The 21538-nt window shown below is 38.3% G+C and overlaps 1 protein-coding gene across 1 annotated transcript in view; it reads left to right on the plus strand.

Annotated features, from left to right (window-relative positions):
- LOC134586675 (rootletin-like) overlaps positions 1-21538 on the plus strand; it is a 79390-nt gene that overhangs the window by 34615 nt on the left and 23237 nt on the right. Inside the window, exons 9-19 of the mRNA XM_063442407.1 lie at positions 691-903; positions 6659-6734; positions 12111-12200; positions 13611-13808; positions 14126-14316; positions 17585-17767; positions 18307-18451; positions 19418-19564; positions 20241-20471; positions 20857-21050; positions 21136-21263. Coding sequence (XP_063298477.1) covers positions 691-903; positions 6659-6734; positions 12111-12200; positions 13611-13808; positions 14126-14316; positions 17585-17767; positions 18307-18451; positions 19418-19564; positions 20241-20471; positions 20857-21050; positions 21136-21263 — 1796 coding nt within the window. The remainder of the gene's footprint in view (positions 1-690; positions 904-6658; positions 6735-12110; positions 12201-13610; positions 13809-14125; positions 14317-17584; positions 17768-18306; positions 18452-19417; positions 19565-20240; positions 20472-20856; positions 21051-21135; positions 21264-21538) is intronic.

The following is a 21538-nucleotide window of genomic DNA, read 5'->3' on the forward strand; positions in this document are numbered from 1 at the left end:
TGTCTACTGCTGAAAGGGAAAGAATACTGGATTCTCATGTTTGGAACGGGTCACAGTGAGAAAAGGATGCGATGAGATAGAAATTGATGAGTACGCTATATTGTAACAAGGTGCGGTTGTAGGGAAACGGCTATAATAAAGTCTGTTTGAATGAAAATCACACGTGACAACACACAAAATTTTAACACAGCAATTTAAGGCAACTCCAGCTGTGAAGACACTTTCAATTTAATAAGTTTTCCAAATGATTCAATACTGTTAGAGAAACTTTCCATATGATTTATCTAGAAAACTCCCCATAGACTTTAATGGTGACTTGGCCAGATACATTTTTTGCAATGTTTTTCTAACAGAATTGAATAATTTGGAAATCTTGTTAAATTGAGACCTTAGTTTGGATTACACTGTGAATAGACTCAAATTGGGTCATGCTGTGAATAGGCTCTGAATGGGTCACAGTGTGAGTTGACTCCGATTGGTCAGACTGTGAATAGAGTGAGTTTGGATCATGAGGCTGGGAAGAGAATACTGCAATGGGGCATTGGCTGATCGATGAGAAAACACTGCTGTGGAAAGTTCACATTGTAACTGGTCAATAGTACTGGTGATTGCATGGTGATAACATATTTCCAGTGAAGGAGATACTTGTTTCAGTCTTATATTTAGTCTTCTTCTCCTTTTATTACTCAGGAGCATCACTGAGATCAAGTCAGACATTTCTCGCAGTTCCCGTCGCATGCACACAGCATGTCTGAATCTGGATTCCAACTTGCGTCTCTCCCAGAATGCAGCAGGAGCTTCTCTTCAGACAGCACGCCTTGAGCAGCAGCTCCGAGACAAAGTTCGTCAAATGATCCAAATGCAGAGCCAATTTGATGCAGAGAAAGTGGAACTAAACTCCAGGTACCAAAATCATGATAAGTTTGGGCTTTCATACATTCTTTTAACCCTTTGAGTTGCATAGTTGTGTTTAAGACATTGTTTTGAATTGCGTTGGGCACATATACTATATGGACAAAACTATTGTTTTTTTAAAATGTAATAATTCATTGTTTAATTATTGAGTTTGTGTGTTAGTCAAACCCATTTAGGGGGTTTAGGAATAACAGCAACTCAGCCACGAGGCGGACGACCACATAAAGTCACAGAGTGGGGTCACTGGGTGCTTCATGGAATGGGTTTCCATAGCAGAGCAGCTGCATGCAAGCCTTACATCACCAAGTACAATGCCAAGCGTCAGATCAATCGGTGGAAAGCATGCCACCACTGGACTCTGGAGCAGTGGAAACATGTTCTGTGGAGTGATGAATCAGGCTTCTCTATAAGGCAGTCTAAATGGCGAGTTTGGTTTTGGCAGATGCCTGGAGAACGTTATCTTCCTGACTACATTGTGCCAGCTGTAAAGTGTGGTGAAGGAGGGATAATGGTATAGGGCTATTTTTCAGAGGTTGGGCTAGGCCGCTTACTTCGAGTGAAGGAAGTGTTCTTAATTCTTTAGCATACCAAGACATTTTGGACAATGCTATGCTTTTAACTTTGTGGGAACACTTTGGAAAAAGACCTTTTCTATTCCAGCATGACTGTGCCCAGTGTTCAGTCCATAATGCAAAGTCCATAAAGATATGGTTGGATGAGTTTGGTGTGGAAGAACTTGACTGGCCTCAATTCCATTGAACACCTTTGGGATGAACTTGAACAGAGATTGTAAGCCAGGGCTTCAATACTTTATCCATATAGTGTATCAGGCAGGTAAAGGATGTCATAATAAAAAATCAATAACTTTGAGCAGGATTTAACAATTACCATTGGGTCCAATTAAACTGAATGGGCCTATCAACTGCCATGTTTCTACCAATGCACTGTATGATTAGTACACATTTATACTCACCAAAGTCAACCTTTTACATAATTTATAACTACCCTTAAAGGATCATTATAGTGTCAGGAAAACAAAGCGGTTAAACCCCCTTCAGCCACTTACCTTATTCCAGCGCCGGGCTTCCTCGGTGCTGGTGACCTCTCCTTCCCCGCCTACGTCAGCGGAGCCGAATGCGCATGTGCGGCAAGTGCAGCGCGCGCATTCAAGCTGTCAATAGGAAAGCCTCTAGTGGCTTTCCGGAAGACAGCCACTAGAGGCTGGCTTAACCCTGCAATGTAAACATAGCAGTTTCTCTGAAACTGCTATGTTTGCATCTGCAGGGTTAAAACCTGAGGGACCTGGAACCCAGACCACTTCATTGAGCTGAAGTGGTCTGGGTGAATGTAGTGTCCCCTTAACTGGGTAGTTATTAATTGTATGTATGTGTGTGTATTTATATATATATACACATGGTTGGCAATAGTTCCTATTAAATTAAAGAGTCCACACAATACAACCAGACACATATTGTTAGTGTTTAAATGAGCTACCCATGGGGTTTATTTAAAGCTTAAGGGGCATAAATCCATATATCTCAAACTTTAAACATATAACATAACACTTTAAAACCTTTATATAACTTTACTTTATATAACTGCACTCAGTCGCAGGCCAGCTTTTATCCCCCACTTCTGTACAGCTACCTAATTCTGCCCAGCAACTAAACTTCACTAAACTTTCCGCATATCCCTATAGCTAACCTGAACAACAGTTAACCTTATCATTGCCACCATACATATATGCCACAGAGCTTAGTGCCTGTGGCATTTATATATATAATTAATTCTGGCCCAGAATTGCATTAATTATCTTAGCTGTCATTGGTGTTGCCAGAAGCACTTTGATCATTAATCAAAACATATCCTTAACTGTATAATCAGAAAACATCTTGTGGAGTATGAGTTGGTAATCCTGTCTAGTATGAGTATGAGTTGGTAATCCTGTCTAGTATGAGTATGAGTTGGTAATCCTGTCTAAGTAAATGTGGTTGTAAATCTTATTATCGCGTTCCTTGTAGTTGACGAGGTTGCATGCGGAATGCAGTGGCACACTTCTCAGGATCAATGGATCTCTTTGTTTGTCTCACAGTCTGTTTGTTTTAGACAACTCTAAATGAAAGAGACTAATTAGCATTGTGTGCTGTATGAGAGTGATTAATTTTCAAAAAGGGACTTTATACATCACATATATTTATTTTGTGTGTAAGCCCAAGCACCTTAGTCAGAGTAGGGTAATACCGTCTTAGAAAAGCTTGTATTGTTCTGTCAAACGCACAAAATATTTGCAAGCATTATAAACTGGTCCATGTGCAATTCAATAGTTCAGATTCTAACTTAGCCCCAGAATACACTGATTGGTGGGGGCCCAGATCTCTCTTTCCTACTTGGTGGAGTTTATTATGTATGAGTTTATTACAGATCTCCACAGCAAAAAAAAATTACTGTAATGTGCAGGTGCATATAAGTGGATTGCAGTCCTATACAAAATTAAGATTCATAATAAATTGTATGAGTTTATCATCGAGCTTCTCTGAAATAAACCTTACAATAATGTGCTGAGCACATGACTTTGTCATAGAGTTTAACATCACTAATCCTCGCAGTAATGTATAAATGTGTCACAGAATAGTATATCAGTTAAAAGTGTACTTCAGGGTATGTTGTATAAATTAAACACACAGTACTTTGTATAAGTGTAGTCGCAGAACTCAAAAGTAATAACCAATGTACAAATAAATGTTGTATTTTTTTTATTTATTTTTTTATGTTTAAATGTATGTATTGTCTTTTATATCACGGATGCATTGACAAACTATAGATATTAAATGAAATTTTACTTATGTTAGTACTGAGAATTAAAATAAAAGATATATATATATATATATATATATATATATATATATATATATATATATATAAAAAGAAAAATAATAACCAATGTTTGGTGTATGTCAGGGCCAGTCCTATGCTACCTGACAGGCCTAAAATTTACTCAACCACAAGGGTCCATGGCACATGCATCTGGGTGAATTTCTACTTGCCATAACTTATTTATTTTTACTCACCACCTAAAATGTTCAATAATTTTGTAAGTTTTGTTTTTAAATTCATCTTTCTTTCTTCCCTATGTTTCCGTATGCTTTTATTTTATTTATTTATTTTGTATTCAACCGATTGTGATGCAAATACCATGAACACACTTTTTTCCTTTTATTATTCGTATTTATTGTACAATCTGAAGGTCGGGCATAGTAATGATTAACCTTAATATCTCATATGTTTATGGTACAAATTAGTAGTGAATGAGTGAGTAGTGCATCTTACTGTAAGTACAACCTGTGTTTATGCTGGATTGGAAGCACAAAGAGAGAACAATACTTGCATTTCACCATACCTTTAGCACAGTTGACCCATAAAAATATTTTAGTAGTTACTGTAGTAGTAGTAACTGATAAATCTAGGCTGTTCATATTATTAAACAACCACCTACAATGCAGCTTTTCCAAATAACTACTAAAGATATGGAGGGTCCTTTCTTTAGAAAATACAAATTCAGGAACAGCACACACACACACACACACACACAAAATTAAAATACAGTTTTACATTTTACTAGACTACTTAAAACCACCTATATTAGCAACCAACTATTGGGATTCGTTTACATCATATAGCTACATTGTTTTAAGCCCACCACTACGCCACAGTACCCCTATATCAGTGTGTCCTACACTCATTTTAACATGGGAGATTAACATGCTAACTGCAATAGTCACTGCTTTAACTGCTTCCAGAGACTCCTTAATTTATGCATTTACTTCTGCAGAATTTGCAAAGCCATTTCCCTTGACAGGTGGGTAGCATTGATTTCTTCTGGTGGCATCACAAAAAGGGGCAGGGGTTTTCATTCTCAATTGCATAACATCTTTCCAATACTAATTATTCTGTTACTTGTATTTAAAGATAATATTTTAAAATAATACTTCACAGCGAGGGCAATGTTTGCATAGCAAAGCCTCTCTGCCATGTGATATGAGCCAGTAGGAAAAACAAAAATTACATTTGGTATAGGAAAAAGACAATGATTCTCAAAAGAAACATTTATTTTATATATATAAAATATATATATTTTTTTGTGAAAGCTGTGAATTCCAAATAACATTATGTATGGTATGTACATATAATGAAGTAACTGTGTAACTTTAAAAAAATATATATACTTTGTCACATAGCACTTCTCAAAGAACGCCAGTGTGAAGTTGGCAGGCAATTTTGACCGTGTTTCAAAAATATCTTTGGCGCCCGTTTACCAATTAAATCAATACATACTTGCCACAATACTGCATGTCTCCTTGCCAAGCAAACCTATTTGTCTGTCACATTTAATCCTAAATACTTACTACTTTCAGGTCCAAACCACCAGAGCTCCCTTTCACATATTCTCTACCCAGGATTAAGACATTTAATTGAAGTATAAAACAGTATCAAATCTGACCCTTAATTATATTAACTCTTAACGACAGGTTGCTTTGTATATACAGGACCAGAATCCCCAGTATTTGCCAAGCATTTGCTTAAACTCGGATTATATTATTAATATTTTATGGTACACACATGCACGTTTTATTTTTAATCCTTTGATAGAACAAAAGTTTATGGTTTATGAAAATTAATAGATTTATGGAAAATAAAACAACTCTGCAACATTAGAAAAATATACAAGAATTATTTGTTTGATTTTTGGCAATTACGAAATACCCTTTTAAAATGAACACATTGCAGTTTTTGCATTTCTAGATTGTTATATTTTGAGTAATATACTGTGACCTGGGTATCACAGAGGCAAATGGGCAATGCCCACAAGAATGAAGGATCCAGTATTCCAAATGCTTTGGGTACCAAACCATCGTACAATTTAGAGCATGGAAGGTTACAACCATTTTGACCAGCTAGATCCTGTCCCCCTCTCTCTCTGTCTGTTCCATCTTCTTTGCCTCTTGTATTGGTTTGTTTATCTTTTACAAACTATCCTACAGTCTTGACCACTCCAGCGGAAGCCAGAAGATAGCTTTTTTATATTCGTTATTTGGCTATAAATCTATTGTAGCTAGCCCTTCATTATTTAATGATTATCTGAAAATCATTGGAGTTGTAGAAAAGCCAGAAAAATGGCAGTCACACCAAAGTCAAATAGAACCACTTTATTTTCTTGTGTATCACTTTTTCCACCTGGTGCAACATCTAATGTATATAGCTACACTGCATTTAGGAATCAGTGCAGGCCAATAGTTAAATTTCCCCTAGAAAATATCAAGTTTCTCTTATAATATTATCTGCCTTTCAAGTATGTAGCACTTAACACCATGTTGGGATGTGTTAATCCCCAGCAGGCCTTGGCTAATAACCCCCTTAATATAGTCTGGCGCCCAATAAAATTGTTACTATATCTTAAGTGCCAGCACACCAGAGCCCTCAGGAGGTAATAAGCGTGTCATTGCTTAAAATGCTTAGTTTTGGCGATGGCTAATCTTGATCATGTGAGTTCCGTGCAGAAGAGGAAAGCTGCGGAAGCAAGTAATGATCCAATGTCAAATTTTCTCTTATGCTTAAAAATGTAAATATAATTTTACCAGGTTGAAAAAAAAAAAGCTGGCAGGTTAATGAATGTAAGGATCCTGTCATGTCTGGCTTCCCTGCAGAAATCTCAACATCTCTCTAATAGTCTCCCATTTACTCACAGGATCAACGAACTTTCTGTGCAGGTGGAGAAATTGAAAGGCGAAAACAGTAACATGGAGAAGGAGAAGCAGAGGCTGGTGAGTCAGTGGCTCTGTTAGGCATAGATTGGTCACGTGACCAGCGGTCAGTATGGGAACATTCACATGATCTCCTTTGCTAAATGCCTGCAAGGGATCAGCAGTAATGTGACATTGATATGGCATGGCAATATGTACCTACATGAAACAAATTGTATATTCATTCAGTAATCTGCAATATTAGGTTTGGAACTCGGAGGCATCAAAAAAGTATTTCATATCTTCAATTTTTACAAAAAGTATGATTATTTTCGTCTTTTTCTAATCTGGAATCTAGTAGACTTGTCAGATAAAGAACATGCATCTATTCATAGTGATGATGGGCAGGTAAAGGGTTCCAATACTTGCTACAAGTCATGCTAATAGTACAGTAATTGGCACTTAAAAACCGGCAACGCATTTGTGGCAAAATTGTAATCCTGCCTGGTTAATCCATAAACAAAGCGTGTTGTGTAAACGCTGACATTTTGCAGGATATCACACAGATAGTTATTGATTCTAGCAAAAAACATCACACAATGCAATCTACAGAAACAGAAAACCAAAATATAAAAAAAAAATGAATGTCAATACATGGTACAGAGCTTAAACTGATTGCCAATATTCACTGTGTCATAGTATTTTGTTTAATGTATGTACTACCAAGCCACATGATAACAAGCTTAGCTGACTGAAATAAAATGCCTTTTAATACTTTAAAGCAGAAAATGAGAACTCCACCTTAGTAAGATTCCCACATAGCTTTAGCGCCATGGATCCCTTTTTGCTCTTCTGGACAGCAGGCTCGTCCATTTTTGAAGCACTGCAGCAGTATAAATACTTGTGAAAAATACATTGGCCAAAGCTGTCTATATATACTGACACTACCAAGGCTATGGAGTGGCTAGAGACATCATCAGACATTGAGACACTCTGATAGACCACAACATTTAAAGACACACTTCATTGCTCAAATCTGAAATAAATAAAAATCACTGTTTAGTAGATATACCCCGAATTAAAACCTGCATGCGTTTAATCAGACATTTTTTTTTTATTGTGGGTATTTCTAAAAACAGCTTTTAAAAGTTACTGTTCTCTTATCTGCTGCCTTTGCAAACCCTCTCCTCCTAACCCACACCAGGCTTTCTGTGGCTGTCCAATCACAGACTTCCCAGTGCAGCTCAATGAGAAGTCTTTGCAAGACAGGTGCTCAGAGCAATTTCTGGCTATTGAGTTTAGCACTACTTAACAAACTGGAAGTAACAAGACCGGTTGTCTGATTGACAGCCAGGGGGTGTAACAAGGTTAATTTATAAAAATGCTCATTTCTATTGAATCAGCAATTTATTGTAAAATTAAAAAGCCAGGACACACTCTTCACACACAAATCATTTCAGCAAGCTAAAGTACTCTAGGGGGTTTGGAGTGTCCCTTTAAGGAAACATGAACTACTTAAAGTGAACACTTGAAGGTGTTGCTCCTAAATGGTAATAGACATAATACTGCTCATGAGCATTACGGAGGAGGGGCATCATAAACAATTATTCTTATTGTCCATACTACTCTAACAATAAAAATCCCACACTCCTGACCCATCTTTTCATAAGTACGCAGAATCCTCTGGTTAGAGTTTTAAGCAAATACAATGCAATTTTTGAGATTTAACTTCTAACAATATCCTTATTGAATTAATTTTTCAAAGTGGTCATAAGCATACTGAAAATCAACTAGCAGGCTTTTCTTTTCAATAATCGCTCACTGATAATTAATAACTTTAAGGAACATGTTTTTCTGGATCCTTTATTTCACTCTGGCAGCCTGTGTGCTATTAAAACAACTACATACAATTTTAATAAAAATGCTTTTTGTTTTAAAAACTGTTTTTATTAAGGAAAGTTAAAAGTGACGATGGTCATTTTATTATTTACTACCTCACTATTCCTGTACTCCTGTCTTTATATTAATTATATTGCCAACTCTTACTGTTTTTATGTACAGCAAAATCCTTCATCTTACACTAGAGGGCACAATACTGGATTACTTAATAACAAACCTGTGCACACGACTCTATGTAACTAAAGTTGCGCACTATTGTAATGCAATACCTAATATACACTGGAAGGTATGCATAAAATAAGCACAGAAATCTACTTAAAGCAAAGAGCAACATTTATAACAAAGCATTTACTGCTACTCCGCTTGGCTTCTTGTCATTCTTTGTCCTTTCATTCCGCAGTCAAGCAGTTAATTTCAAACACGTAGATGCTTGTGTATTAGTATAAGAACATGTTTAATATATATGGAGTGATAATACCTGGCATTTTTATATCAGACTATTAAACATCACCCTGTCAAATGTCTCCTGGTGTTTTATGGTCCCAGAGAAGGTGCTGAAAGATCTATTTATCCATTAACCCAAACAATGATGCTGTACAGTCACATAATGAGACGTAAACTGGACATAATATTTCCAATGGAGTTCTGTGAAGGATACCCGTGGGAAGGGTCCTATGGAGAGAGAGCAAGGATTTATGCAAAGCGATTAGTTTACTCGGCTGATTTGTATATGGCTGAAATAGCTGGTCTCACCTTCCCCGATTACACACCTGGGATTTCTGTCACTTGCAGACACTTAATAAAACAGCTATAAATCTGATGAAATGATTTGCTGTGTAAGATTAGGTCACTATAATTGCCATCAGATGAAGCCTTGTGTGATCCATAGCCAGTTTAATTGCACGACTTAGCTTTCGTGAACTGCTCACTAGGCGTCAGATGCCAATCTAACGATTCGATCACAGTGGGTCTTAGCTGCAAAAAATAAAAACACAAGTATGCAAGTGAGGTAACTGTTGAATACCTATTTATTTAGCATACGTTCTCAGAATTGGCTAATTCTCTAGTCTTTTTTCTTGGCTGATTGTATGCTTATTGACTAAGACTCTTGAGTTTGCCTGTTTATGACAGTCGAACCTGAAAAAATAAAGCAAATTTGACAGCTGAATCTTATCTGGCACAGTGGACCAGTCATGGCTAATCTTTGGTATAGCAGACGTTTTATGAACTACAGTAACCATGATTCTCAGCAAATATCCCATAATGCTCAGCAAACCTAAACAGAAACTGAACACAGATTATGTTTGTGTATTTCCAATATGTTCAATAAGTGCTTGGCTTGAGAAATGTAGATCATAAACATCTGCAAAGCCAAGACTGTCATTGCCTCTCAGCTTAAAAACAGAACCCGCTCTAGAACAAGAATTACGTTCACTTACAGTACGTCTGCTTGTGAGTTACCTGTATCATTTCTATTTTTAGGTGCGGGTGAGCACATATTACTTATTCATTGTATGGTCTTGTTTTTTATTGAAAGTGATATAAATAATAAACAGTACCTGCTATACAGTGCTGTTGTAACAGCACATAATCTCCAAAAAACATAATGAAAAACTAAGCAGTTTAAAAATTTAGACCAAACTATCTGATTTTGAAAGAAAATTCCAACTTGGCTACAGTCCTGGCTTGGTTATTCTAGCCTCAATTTTGCAATTCTGTTTTCAGTTCACTACCCTCACTTTGTAATGAATAAATCCTCATATCTTGGCATCGAGGTCAGTCTAGCAGGTAAATGAATATAAATTCAGGCACTCGCTACTGATTGGTCATATTATCTGTAGTGAATTCACCCCCCCCCCCCATCTTCCCCAAAAAGTAAACATTACAGTAAAACTAATAATATGATTATTTTTATAACAGCCCATTGTTAAAGGGACACTATAGTCACCAAAACAACTTTAGCTTAATGCAACAGTTTTTGTATATAGATCATGCTCCTGTTGTCTCACTACTCAATTCTCGGCCATTTAGGACATAAATCACTTTCTTTATGCACCCTAGTCACACCTCCCTGCATGTGACTTGCACAGCCTTCCTAAACACTTCCTGTAAAGAGTCATCTAATGTGTATACTTCCTTTATTGCAAATCCTGTATAATTTAGATTTTTTTTTATCTTTTGCACTGTTAATAGTTTGCAGGACTCTACAGGTGCCTCCTGTATGTGATTAAAGTTTTAAATTTAGAGCACAGGACATAAAAACTTTTAAAGTAACATGTGACTGAAAGTGAAACAATTTTTCATGCATGCTGTCTGAGTCACAGCCAGGGGAGGTGTGGCTAGGGCTGCATGTACAGAAACAAAAGTGATTTAACTCCTAAATGGCGGTGGATTGAGTAGTGAAACTTCATAGGCATGATCTATAGACCAAAACTGCTTAATTAAGCTAAAGTTGTTTTGGTGACTATAGTGTCCTTTTAATTCCTCTTAAAGTAATTAATAAAAAAACAAAACAATCTGTCTACAATTTAAAAAAAAAAAAGCTTGAAAATGGGCCCCAAAGCCCATAGCTATCAAGCACATTGTCCATGATAGCTTCCTCAGAACATAAAACAGAATATAGCTATTTGCAATTTATATCTGGTTGAAATTAAATAAAACAATAGCTTAGTCTATAAATCTTATATTATAAATCCATTCAGTACATCCAAATTGATGTGGTAATGAAAAGGATACTGCCATAGCTCTCATTTCTATGACAAGGGCACTAAATCGATTTACTGCAAAATTCTCACTAATTCACTACAATAATGAACCCCATATCAGTTCTAGATCCTCTATATCGTCATAGTTCACAAACAAAACTGTACCTAAACTTTTACCAGTATACATTGCCAGGAAGCAGGATACGAGCATTGGATTATAGTATGATTTTCTGTAAAAGGGAGGACATTGGAACAAATGTTTAAGTTCTTCAAGAGCCTGCAGCTCTCTCTCTTCCTCCGTTAGCATTGGCCTAGTTCAGGTCAGTGAAGCAGAGGAATCCAGTTAAATTCAGTTGTCAGATTCAAGAGAGTTGCGTCACTGTTTATTCTTTTGCTAGTTTGTCACAGGTGACCAGACCACGGGCGGTTTTCAACCTTGATCATGCAGTTTAATGTAAATTTGGCTAGTTTTATGTGGGATCCACAAGACACATTTCAAGGCATATGCTATTAAAACGCAAGCTGAGGAGAACAATATATTGAGGTTAAAGTGGGCATTGTAAAATGTGGAGAAATGTCAATAATGACAATAATGGAGGCCTTTTCAGCCCCTGGCATGCAAATCAGTAGGGAAAGTAGGGCATATCAACATGATAAGGGGTTCGATTTACAAATCGTTCTTACTGCTGGTTACTGTTGCAGCTGTTTTTCTTCACTGAACATCTGTAGAATGATTTTCATTGCTTCACTTCATAAAAATAAAAACATAAAGTTCTAGTAAAGACAGAAAAGTGGACCAATTATGTTATGTTATGTTACTTTAATTTATAAAGCCTGTCCCTTTTATCTGTAGGAGAACAGTGGATGTGACACTTTCCAGGAGCTGGCAGGTGTACGAGAAGAATGTGAATCACTGCAGCAAGTCTTGAATGCTATCACTCAGGTACCTAGCTAAACAATGTGACATAGCACTAAATACTGATCAAATGCCATGGATACTTAAATAACCCATAATACTTCTCATGTCTGTGCATGATTTAAAAAAGTACAGGTTTAAAAAAGTTCTGAAAGGAGTTTAAGAGTTTAATAACCCAACTTGCTTACCAATAATCAATCAATACTCATAAAAGGCTGGCAAAGGAGATCAGTTATAATAGATCCCTTCTAGCCAACATTCTTATTGTCCTCAGCCAACCACAGCTGCACTCATCACACAGAAGGAAGTTTGTACACAGAATTATTAAACGGCAACTTTATTCAACTATATAAATACAATTACAAACAGGTGTGAATACCATTTATATGGCGTGAGGGCTGGACCTCTAACATATGGTTTGTGCTTTTTAAACAACTAAACAGTTAAATCAGCCCAGTTGGCTCACTGACATGTACGTTGTGTTAATTTGTTAGTTACATCGTTTGTGTTACTTGAGTAAAATTGAATTTAAATATTTCTGTATATTGTGTTTATTCTTTGAAATTGTTTTGACATGGAGAGTAACGGTCGCCTTGTGGCTGTGGATAATTAAAGGTTGCATACCTTGCAGGACTTGCAAAGATATTTTCTTGGGTGATTTGGCTTGGTCCAACCTATACTACATGACGTTCATGTTAAGCTTAGTTTAAGACCCATAACTTCAAAGAAATCCCACCAATATTCACAAATCATAATACATTTCTTTGTTCAACTGTTTACCACTAATTATTTATAGGATATAGAGGTTTTCCTGACCTTTTTGAAAAATAAAAAAAAATAAAATGTAGAAACCCTGGCCAGCTTGTCACCCATTGGAAATAGAATTTTAAAATAAAAATCGAAGCAATTAAATGCAAAGAAACTTAGTTGTCTTCTTAGTCTTAAGTCTTTAATTGAGTTGCTGCACAAAGGCGTTCATCCACCATAAAGCCTAAAATAGACAAAAAAAAAGGTCTTCTTATGCATGCATGTATATGAGTTTTATATCCAGTCGGTCACAATATACCAACCCAGCTTATTTCACAGAGTTTTCCGAGTTCAAAATCTCTGAAAATTTCAGCAGATTATTCAAATCAGGAAGCCTTTAAAGAGGCACTTGCAGATGTTCCTTACCATGGAAACATACATTTTTGTTTTAAATTGGATTAATTATACTTAATACATATGCAGGACCTCTAGTAAGGCTGTAAGAGTGACTTACATGTTTAATACAATCTAAACCTTGCAACTCATATGAGACCAGAATCTCAAATAGCTAATCATCATACATTGGCTCTAACCCTTAACTTTATATCCCTTATACATTGTTCTGAGTCTACTCACTTTCTTTAATTACACCATAATATCCCTTTTTTGTTGTCCTTGTGATTTTCACAGATGTGTCAAGCAGTTGGTCATACAGAAACAACATGTTTGGAAAGTTCTGGAGCACCAGCTTTTGATGGCGTTAAACAGGCTCTGTTCACATCTCCATCTCACAGAAGATCTCCCACCCCTGTGCGTTCTCCTCTTAGACGAGATGCACCCCTGAAAATTGTGCAAAGCATTCTGCAGAGACAGCAGCAGACAGAGAAGGTAAGGAGCCAGCAGAAGCTCGGTTATGAAGAAGAAGATTCAGAATCTAGAGTATGCAGAAGAATGATCAGAAATTAGATCAAGTTCAACCACTAGCATTGTCTTTATCTCTGACTGGCTGAGAATACAGGGCACTATTTGCAAACACAGTTGATGCATTGAAATCTGTGTATGTCAAGAGCATTAAAACATTTTAACTTGGTTCTCAAATACCACTCATCTGAAAACACAGCCATAATAATTGTAATGCATACAGCCACTGCAGACACAAATAAACAGTTATAAATGCATATCATTCACTTCATGTTCTTGTTTAGGATCTCCGATCCGAGCTCAGTAATGTTCAAGAATCTTTGGAGTCTACCAAGAAGCAGCTTCTAGAGAATGTTCAGGAGTTTGAGAGACAAAGACGAGACCTGAAGAGAGAGAAGGATGAGCTCTGCTGCATTCTGGAGGGGGTGAAACAAGAGTGTCAGAGAGGTCAAGTCAGCCTTGAAGCTCTGAACAGGTACCAAAGAGAACCATCTTATATAATCACTTAGTAGTGCTTCATGAATTTAACAATCACTGTATATATGTGTTATAGTGTTTAGTATTTGTGTTCTTTTTTTGGGTCGGTGATGTTTTTTTTTTTTTTTTTTAACCTCGATATATCCCCTCAATTTATACTAATTTTGAATTACTAATCCCATGAATATCTGCACACATTTGTAGATTTTGCAAATGTTATCTTATACAAATACATGTTCTTGCCAATGAAAATTACTGTAAATTTACCACATCGCAGAATTGCTAAGAGATTGTGCCAAAAGCTAGCTATCATGATCCCCCTGTACTTGAAAAGGGTATTTTTGCTTTAAGCTTAACTGAAAACTCCGTATATAATCCTATCAATATAATCCTATCAATTTCAGTATTCATGAACTTAAAGGGACACTATGGTCACCCAGACCACTCGTCTCAATGAAGTGGTTTGGATGCAGTGGATCCTTTTAGCCTTGCAATGTAAAACATTGCAGTTTAAGTTTTTTTTTTATTTTTTTTATATTCTTTATTTTTGTAGTGCGCAGGTTAACAAACGGGCCCGTGGTGCCACAATAGCAGTCCAGGGTTCAACATACGTATACATGTACAAAGTGGCATAGAGAGATTCTGCACATTTTTTATTTGTATGAGTGTGTCGTGTGGCTGCCGCTCTAAGAGATTATGCTTGCCCCACAGGGTGTGAGTTGGGTGTCTATAATGACTAACAGACCTATTGTGTGCTAAGTGCCAGTCTTGACCACCGGTTGCGTCTCGCGGGTAAAGCCTATGTACCTATGCTCGTGTTGCATGTCAAAGCCATGGTATCTGAGTGTGAGCCCTTTTGAGCTTCGGTGTGCGGTGAGTTTGGTCTGTCATTGGCACTAGAGGTGCAGCGCCTGGTGTAGGGGCTGCTTGCGCCGGTCAGCTGGAGGGTCAGTCGAGAACAAGTTGGGAGTCATGTAACCTGACTATGGGAGTGAGTGTGCGCTGCTGGGTTGCTGAAACTAGAAAAACATCAACAGGGCTAATATAGTTTGTCAAGGAGGGGTAACTTAGGGTAGTTGCATATAAGTTTAAATAACATGGCAGTACTGAGAGTTCAGGTAGCCCCTTCTGGTCGTCGGGCCGTAGGGGACTGACGTGGGACGAACACGGTCACCTTCGCCGGATCCCAGTGTTGCTTTGCGGTGCCTCCTCTGTGAGGTTCGCCTGACGGCAGTGATTCTATCGGTAGTCCCAGTGTGCGCATTACGGCCGTTGCTTCAGCGATGTCGCGGACTGTATGTTGCGTTTCTCCTTGGAAGATCAGCAGGGTTCTCGTGTGCCGCCAGCGGTATTGTACGCCGTTCAGCCGGAGAATGGTGGTGCAGGGTCTAAGGGTTCTCCGCCACGCCAAGGTACCCCTAGACAAATCTGGGTAGAAGGTAAGCTGCATTCCTTCGAAGGTGTAGGGGTCTTTGTTCTTGAGGGCTACGAGCATTGCTGCCTTGTCCCGTTCGCTGCGTAAGCGGACTATTAAGTCTCTTGGGGCCGTTGTTGGAGCCTGGGGTGCCTTCGGGATGCGGAAGCAGTCCTCCACGAACAGGGACTTAGCCTGTCTCGGGGGTAGTAGTGCCGCTGCGAGGCGTCTCAGCATATGAGGCAACTCCTCAGATTGTATGGTTTCCGGGACCCCTCTAATTTTCAAGTTGCTTTTGCGTCTGGCATCCTCCATCGTTTCAAATCTGGCTTCATATAAGTCATTTTGCCTTTTGAGCCCCAGTATGGTTTGTTGCATGGCGGTTATTTGCTGTGTATGTGCACCTGCAGTTGTTTCTACCGCACCCAGCCGGCCTGTCAGGCCCCGGAGGTCCGCACGCAGGTTCGCCATATCTGCCAGTATGGTTTGTTGCAAGCCTGCCAGTAGGTCCTTTAGCACCGCTGTTGTCACCGGATCCTTGTCTGGGCTGAGCGGTGTTACGGCTGGCGGTGGTCTCGCCGGCGCCATGTCCACCTCCTCGTCCAGCGATAGTTCGTCGGACAGGTCTGAATAGGCACCGGAGTAATCGGCCATATTGGGCCTGCTGGCCTGGTGAGCCTGTCGGAGGAGAATGCCAATATCCTGGCTAAGATGAGGCTTGTCGGCTTTTATTTTTTTATTTTTCCGACCCATGATGTGGTGTGGATCTCACTCCCGCCTCTTCAGTTTTCTCGATCGGGTTTTGCTTCGGTAAAATATCGAAACCTCTAGCCGTGTCCCGGAGCTCGGATACCATGCGGCCATTCAGTTCAGTTGCTTAGCCACGCCTCCCTGCAGTTTTAAGGTTAAGTCCATCTCTAGTGGCTGACATCCAACCTGCATCATTCTGGCATCATGTCTGATGCTGGATGCTATGCTCCCATGCCATTTTATGGTGCCAGCACGTCATTTATTGCGCACAGCCTCATGCGTCATTTGTGCAAGTGCAACATCAGTTATGTACATTTGGCAATCCAATGAGAATTTACCAGTACCTATTAAAAATCCCACCTCAGAAAGAACCTTGTCCTGTTATGGTTTCCATTTTGTAGATCTGAGAGTGCTTTGTATTTTGATAGTTTTTCTGGTATTTGATCTCGCCTTGTCCTTGACCATTCTCCTATCTATTATCCTTGACCTTGGCTTGATTTCCTAATTATATGTGACTAATTATATGTGACTTGACCTCAACCTGTTTACCGATTCTCCATTTGCATGTTCTAAGCTTGTTTCACCTTTATTGCAACAATGTTAAAGGGACACTTTAGGCACCCAGACTACTTCATCTAAATAGAGGTGCTTCCAAGGAAATAGCAGAGTAAGACGCTGCTATTTCTATCAGATGGTCTCAGAGAGACCATCTGATTGTTGCAGTTTGGTGTATAGTCGCACATGGACATTAGCTTTTTCGATGATCTCAGCCAAGGAGGCATGCCAGTAGGGCTGAAACCAGAGCTGCAAGAGAGAAACGGTAAGTAAAAGTACTTTTTTTTTTCTCCCTGCAGATAGGAACTGGTCACCTAAACATCCACCATTGCACTATAGCGTTTGGAATCTCTGACACCTTAGTGTTTCTTTAACCCTGGCCACCTCTTAGTACCAGTAATACACTACTATACACTCGTTTTCAATTCTTTATCCTGCCTTTTTAAGGACTGACCTGAGTTCTAGGTGTAAGGGCCTTGTGTTATCCTGCCTTTCAAATCAAATTTCTATAATCAAAACAATAATTTGTCTTTGCTGTTGTCCTTAGAGAGAGGGATTCCTTGGAAGATTCTCTTCAATCAGTAAAGCAGAGAGCAGAGGGATGTCAGCTGGAAGTAGAACGATTGAAGTCCATGAACACAGATTTACTGCGCCAGAGGGATGTTCTAGAAGAGCAGAAAGAGGAGTTAACTAGGGAGCGTGAACGAAATCACAAGGAACTTGAGAGAAGGTGAGGACAAGGATCTAGATGTATATGTGAATATGGGTTTGTTTGTGTTCTAAACTGTAGATTATAGGTTTAGTTTTCTAAACTTAATCAACAGACAATAATACCAGGTCAAGATCCATATAATACTAACCACATACAACCAGAATATATATGAAAGTCAAATCTTCACGCATTTTCTTAATCCTTTTACCATTACAGTCCTCAAAAGTGACAAAAAATGGAGAGACAACAGAAACAAACAAGAATTCGATAGTGTAATATGTATGGTATAAAGGGAGATAATCTAAAATAAAAAATGGCCACTCACATGGAACATAGCATCTTACAAACCCAGGTAGTAACAGCATGCAGCAAGCGGTATACTCCCAACCTACAGACACAGCGCTTGTTAATATTATCAAGTTTCTCAGGTGAAGATATGGAATGAGAGAAAAACAGCAAATAGTGTAGTAAATGTTTCCTTTTTTAGAATTCAAAATCAGATTAAGTAGAAATGATTATGTGTGATTCAAGTTTGATTTCTTTCTACTTGTCTTTAGCCAAAGAACTCAAGAACAATTGGAAGAAAAGGTCTCCATGCTGAAGAAAGATCTAGTGACTGTCCGAGAGAGTCTAAGTCAGACAGCTCTGGAGAGAGATGTCTTGCAAGGAGAGAAAGATGCTGTGGCCAGTGCTCTTACCAAGGTTAGTTTGGTGATAAACAATAAGAACATGCATAGACGCTTGTGTAAATATTTTGGAGGAACATCCCTTATAAACCTGTCTTTCTGTTAAAATTGTGACTTTTTAAAATGTTATGTCAAATTTTAATTGATTATTTACTTTACTTTACTTTACTTCATTTATATTTGATTATTCACAAGTTTTATTGTCCCTTACTACCCTCTCTTACCTTCTAATTATTTTTGGGTGGGTAGCTTTAAAATGCCTTTTACGTTAATTAATTATTATTTTCCAACATTGTTGGCCATTTGGCCATAGAATTTGTACCTTAAATAACTACCAATAAATAAAACGGATTAGGAATGTTTAGAAAAACACCACTTAAATGCACTGTAGTTTCTACAAACCTAAAATTGTCCTTTGAAAAAAATAAAAATATTGATTGGAAAATATTGCCCTGAAAATGCACTGAAATAATAAAGTTTTATCTGCTCCACATCTTTTATAAAATTTCTTTCTGGAGTTATTCAAATAATAACATTGTCATGATGTGTAACATTTACAATTTAAAAATATATATATTATTTTTTATCTATTTAAGTCTCTAGTTAGCTTACGTCTTAGCTAAGCCTTGTGATCTCCAGTGTGTCCTCATAATTTATCTATTGTTATAAATATGTCCAAATAATGGGTATTGGGAGCGATCAGATTAATCCCTAGAAAAATCTGAGTTAGCCTTGGCTACTTATTCTAAACCTTTCTGTGGGAAGCAGCATTATTTGTGATCTCATGGAGAAAGATATCAGTTCTAAATATTCAGTTACTAATTGTTAATCTGAAAGAGGGTCATCCTCAGGACACACCACATAGAAGATCTTTCATGGACTAAAAACTGTCCACTGACTGAAATGGAAAATATTGATATAACTACAGTACACAGTGTCTCTGGTGTGTATGGTGTGTTTTTAACACGGATTTCCTTGCCAGGCTGAATCAGGCAGAGCGGAGTTAGAATTGGCACTCACTCAGATACGCAGTGAACGGGCGGCACTGAACGACTCTCTTGCCAAAATGGGTGCATTGAATGAGGGCCTGGCACAAGACAAAGTGGAACTAAACCGTGTCATCCTGCAGGTAATAATGAGCTTGGAAGACAGTGTCACACTTGTTCCTAGTCTTTCCTGTCCACGCGTCACACTTTTGAGCTCTATGTAAACATCAGCTGTTAATTTTTATTATTTTATCTAGCCATTCTGTTGTCTTGACTTCTTGCTATTTGGCAATGCATGTCTTCTCATTTTAAACGCAGCCGTATCATGCTTGCACTCCCCGTACGGTTGCATTGGTTTTTAATCTGAACATGTATTCCTATAAAACATATGGATTGCTGAAATAAAAGGGTAAAATGTGGCCTTGCTTAATACTTTACTACAGGAGTGATTAATAGCAGACCCCCAGTTGTTAGAAGAATCACAAAGTCCATAATGCTTTGTCAGTAATAACTCTTGCAGAGCATCTTGGACAATGTAGTGATCTAGGGATCTACATTCTCCTTTACTCTTGTAAAATGTGTCTCCTCATTATACAATTGTCAGGCAACAATATTTTTACCCCAGTGTTAGCTAATATTAAACGGAGATGTCTTTGTGCCGGCACTGTTTTGATATAATCTATATAGTGTGCAATCCTTCTGGAATACCTATAGGTTAACTTGAAGGAGATAATTTTAAGATGTTAAAGTAGGACGTGCATGCCGCTTGGAGTTGTATGTTTACCTCATTTACCTGGTTTCTTTCACCACCAACACTAGCTGGAGACCGAGCGTGGGTCCCTACTGGAGGAGCGCCGAGCCAGTGAAGCTAGCTGCATGGCTTTGAAGGAGGAACGCGAAGCTTTGGAGCTGGAGGTGTCCCATCTGCAGGCTGAAAGGTCAGGGTTGGAACGCAGGCTTCAAGAGGCTGATGAAAAGCATCAGAGGCTTGAGGAGCAGTTCCACTCCATACGCAAGGAGAGGGCAAAGTTACAGGAGCAGCTTTCACAGGTAACAAGTAAAAGTAATTGATCTCTGACATCCATACTCTGTGTGGCCTAAAATATCATTCCTAACTGTAATGTTCACAAGCAATTGATTGGAACACTGTTTTAGTGTTAGAGTTTGTTTCTTGTTAGAATGTGCCATTCACTAGACTAGAATTGTGTAGACTGGAAATAGAATCTCAGCTTTTTGCCCAGTATAAATGAATTAGAATAATTCCCCAACTAAGCTATTTTAGTAATTCCTTGCCCATTCTCCACCAATTGCATTTTAGGGAATAGCCCTGTTCATAAACAAATGAAAGCTATTGCATGTCAATCAAGAGATTCAAATAATGTTTTAATAGGGCAGGACACATTTCTCTTATCTTAAATGTTCTATTATTCAACAGGTCACGGCATTGACACAGACACTGCAAGGTCAGTTGCACGAAAGCAATAGAGAAGTAGAGTTGCAATCCTCCGTCCTAAAACGCACATCTCAGCGTGTAGAGGAACTAACCAATCAGAATGCAGAACTTGGAGTGCAGCTGGCTGCCATGGATGCTGAGGCACAGGAGCATGAAGACGAGTTTGCCCAACTCCGGTATTTTTGCTTACCTTTAATTTCTTTGACACTTCTTCTGGTATGTCCACTGTCTCTGACTTTCTCTGTGGTCTCTCCGGCACAGAGCTCAGAAGGAGGCCCTGGAGAGTGCACTGTACGAAACACAGCGGAGAGCAGCGCAGTTAGAAGATCGTAGGGAACAGTTGGAAGGAGAGATACATGTACTGATGGTTGCCAAACAGGACCTTCAAGGTATCACAATGACAGCAATGCATAGTGCTTGCATATCACTATTTTTAAATGCTTTATAGAGATAGGAAATGCAAAAAATACATAAGTTTAATCAAATTTCAGGGTATTGTCCAGGTGCATCTTCAGTGTATTGAACTCCTTAAATTACCACTCGAAAGGAAAATGGAAAAAATGTCTGAATTAGTGCACAGTGCAACACGCTTTGTCTTTATTACTTTGTCTATAAATGTTACATATTTACACTATATATATGTTACATATTTACACTACATGTG

This window comes from Pelobates fuscus, chromosome 2 (assembly GCF_036172605.1).
Source record: "Pelobates fuscus isolate aPelFus1 chromosome 2, aPelFus1.pri, whole genome shotgun sequence".
NCBI lineage: Eukaryota > Metazoa > Chordata > Amphibia > Anura > Pelobatidae > Pelobates > Pelobates fuscus.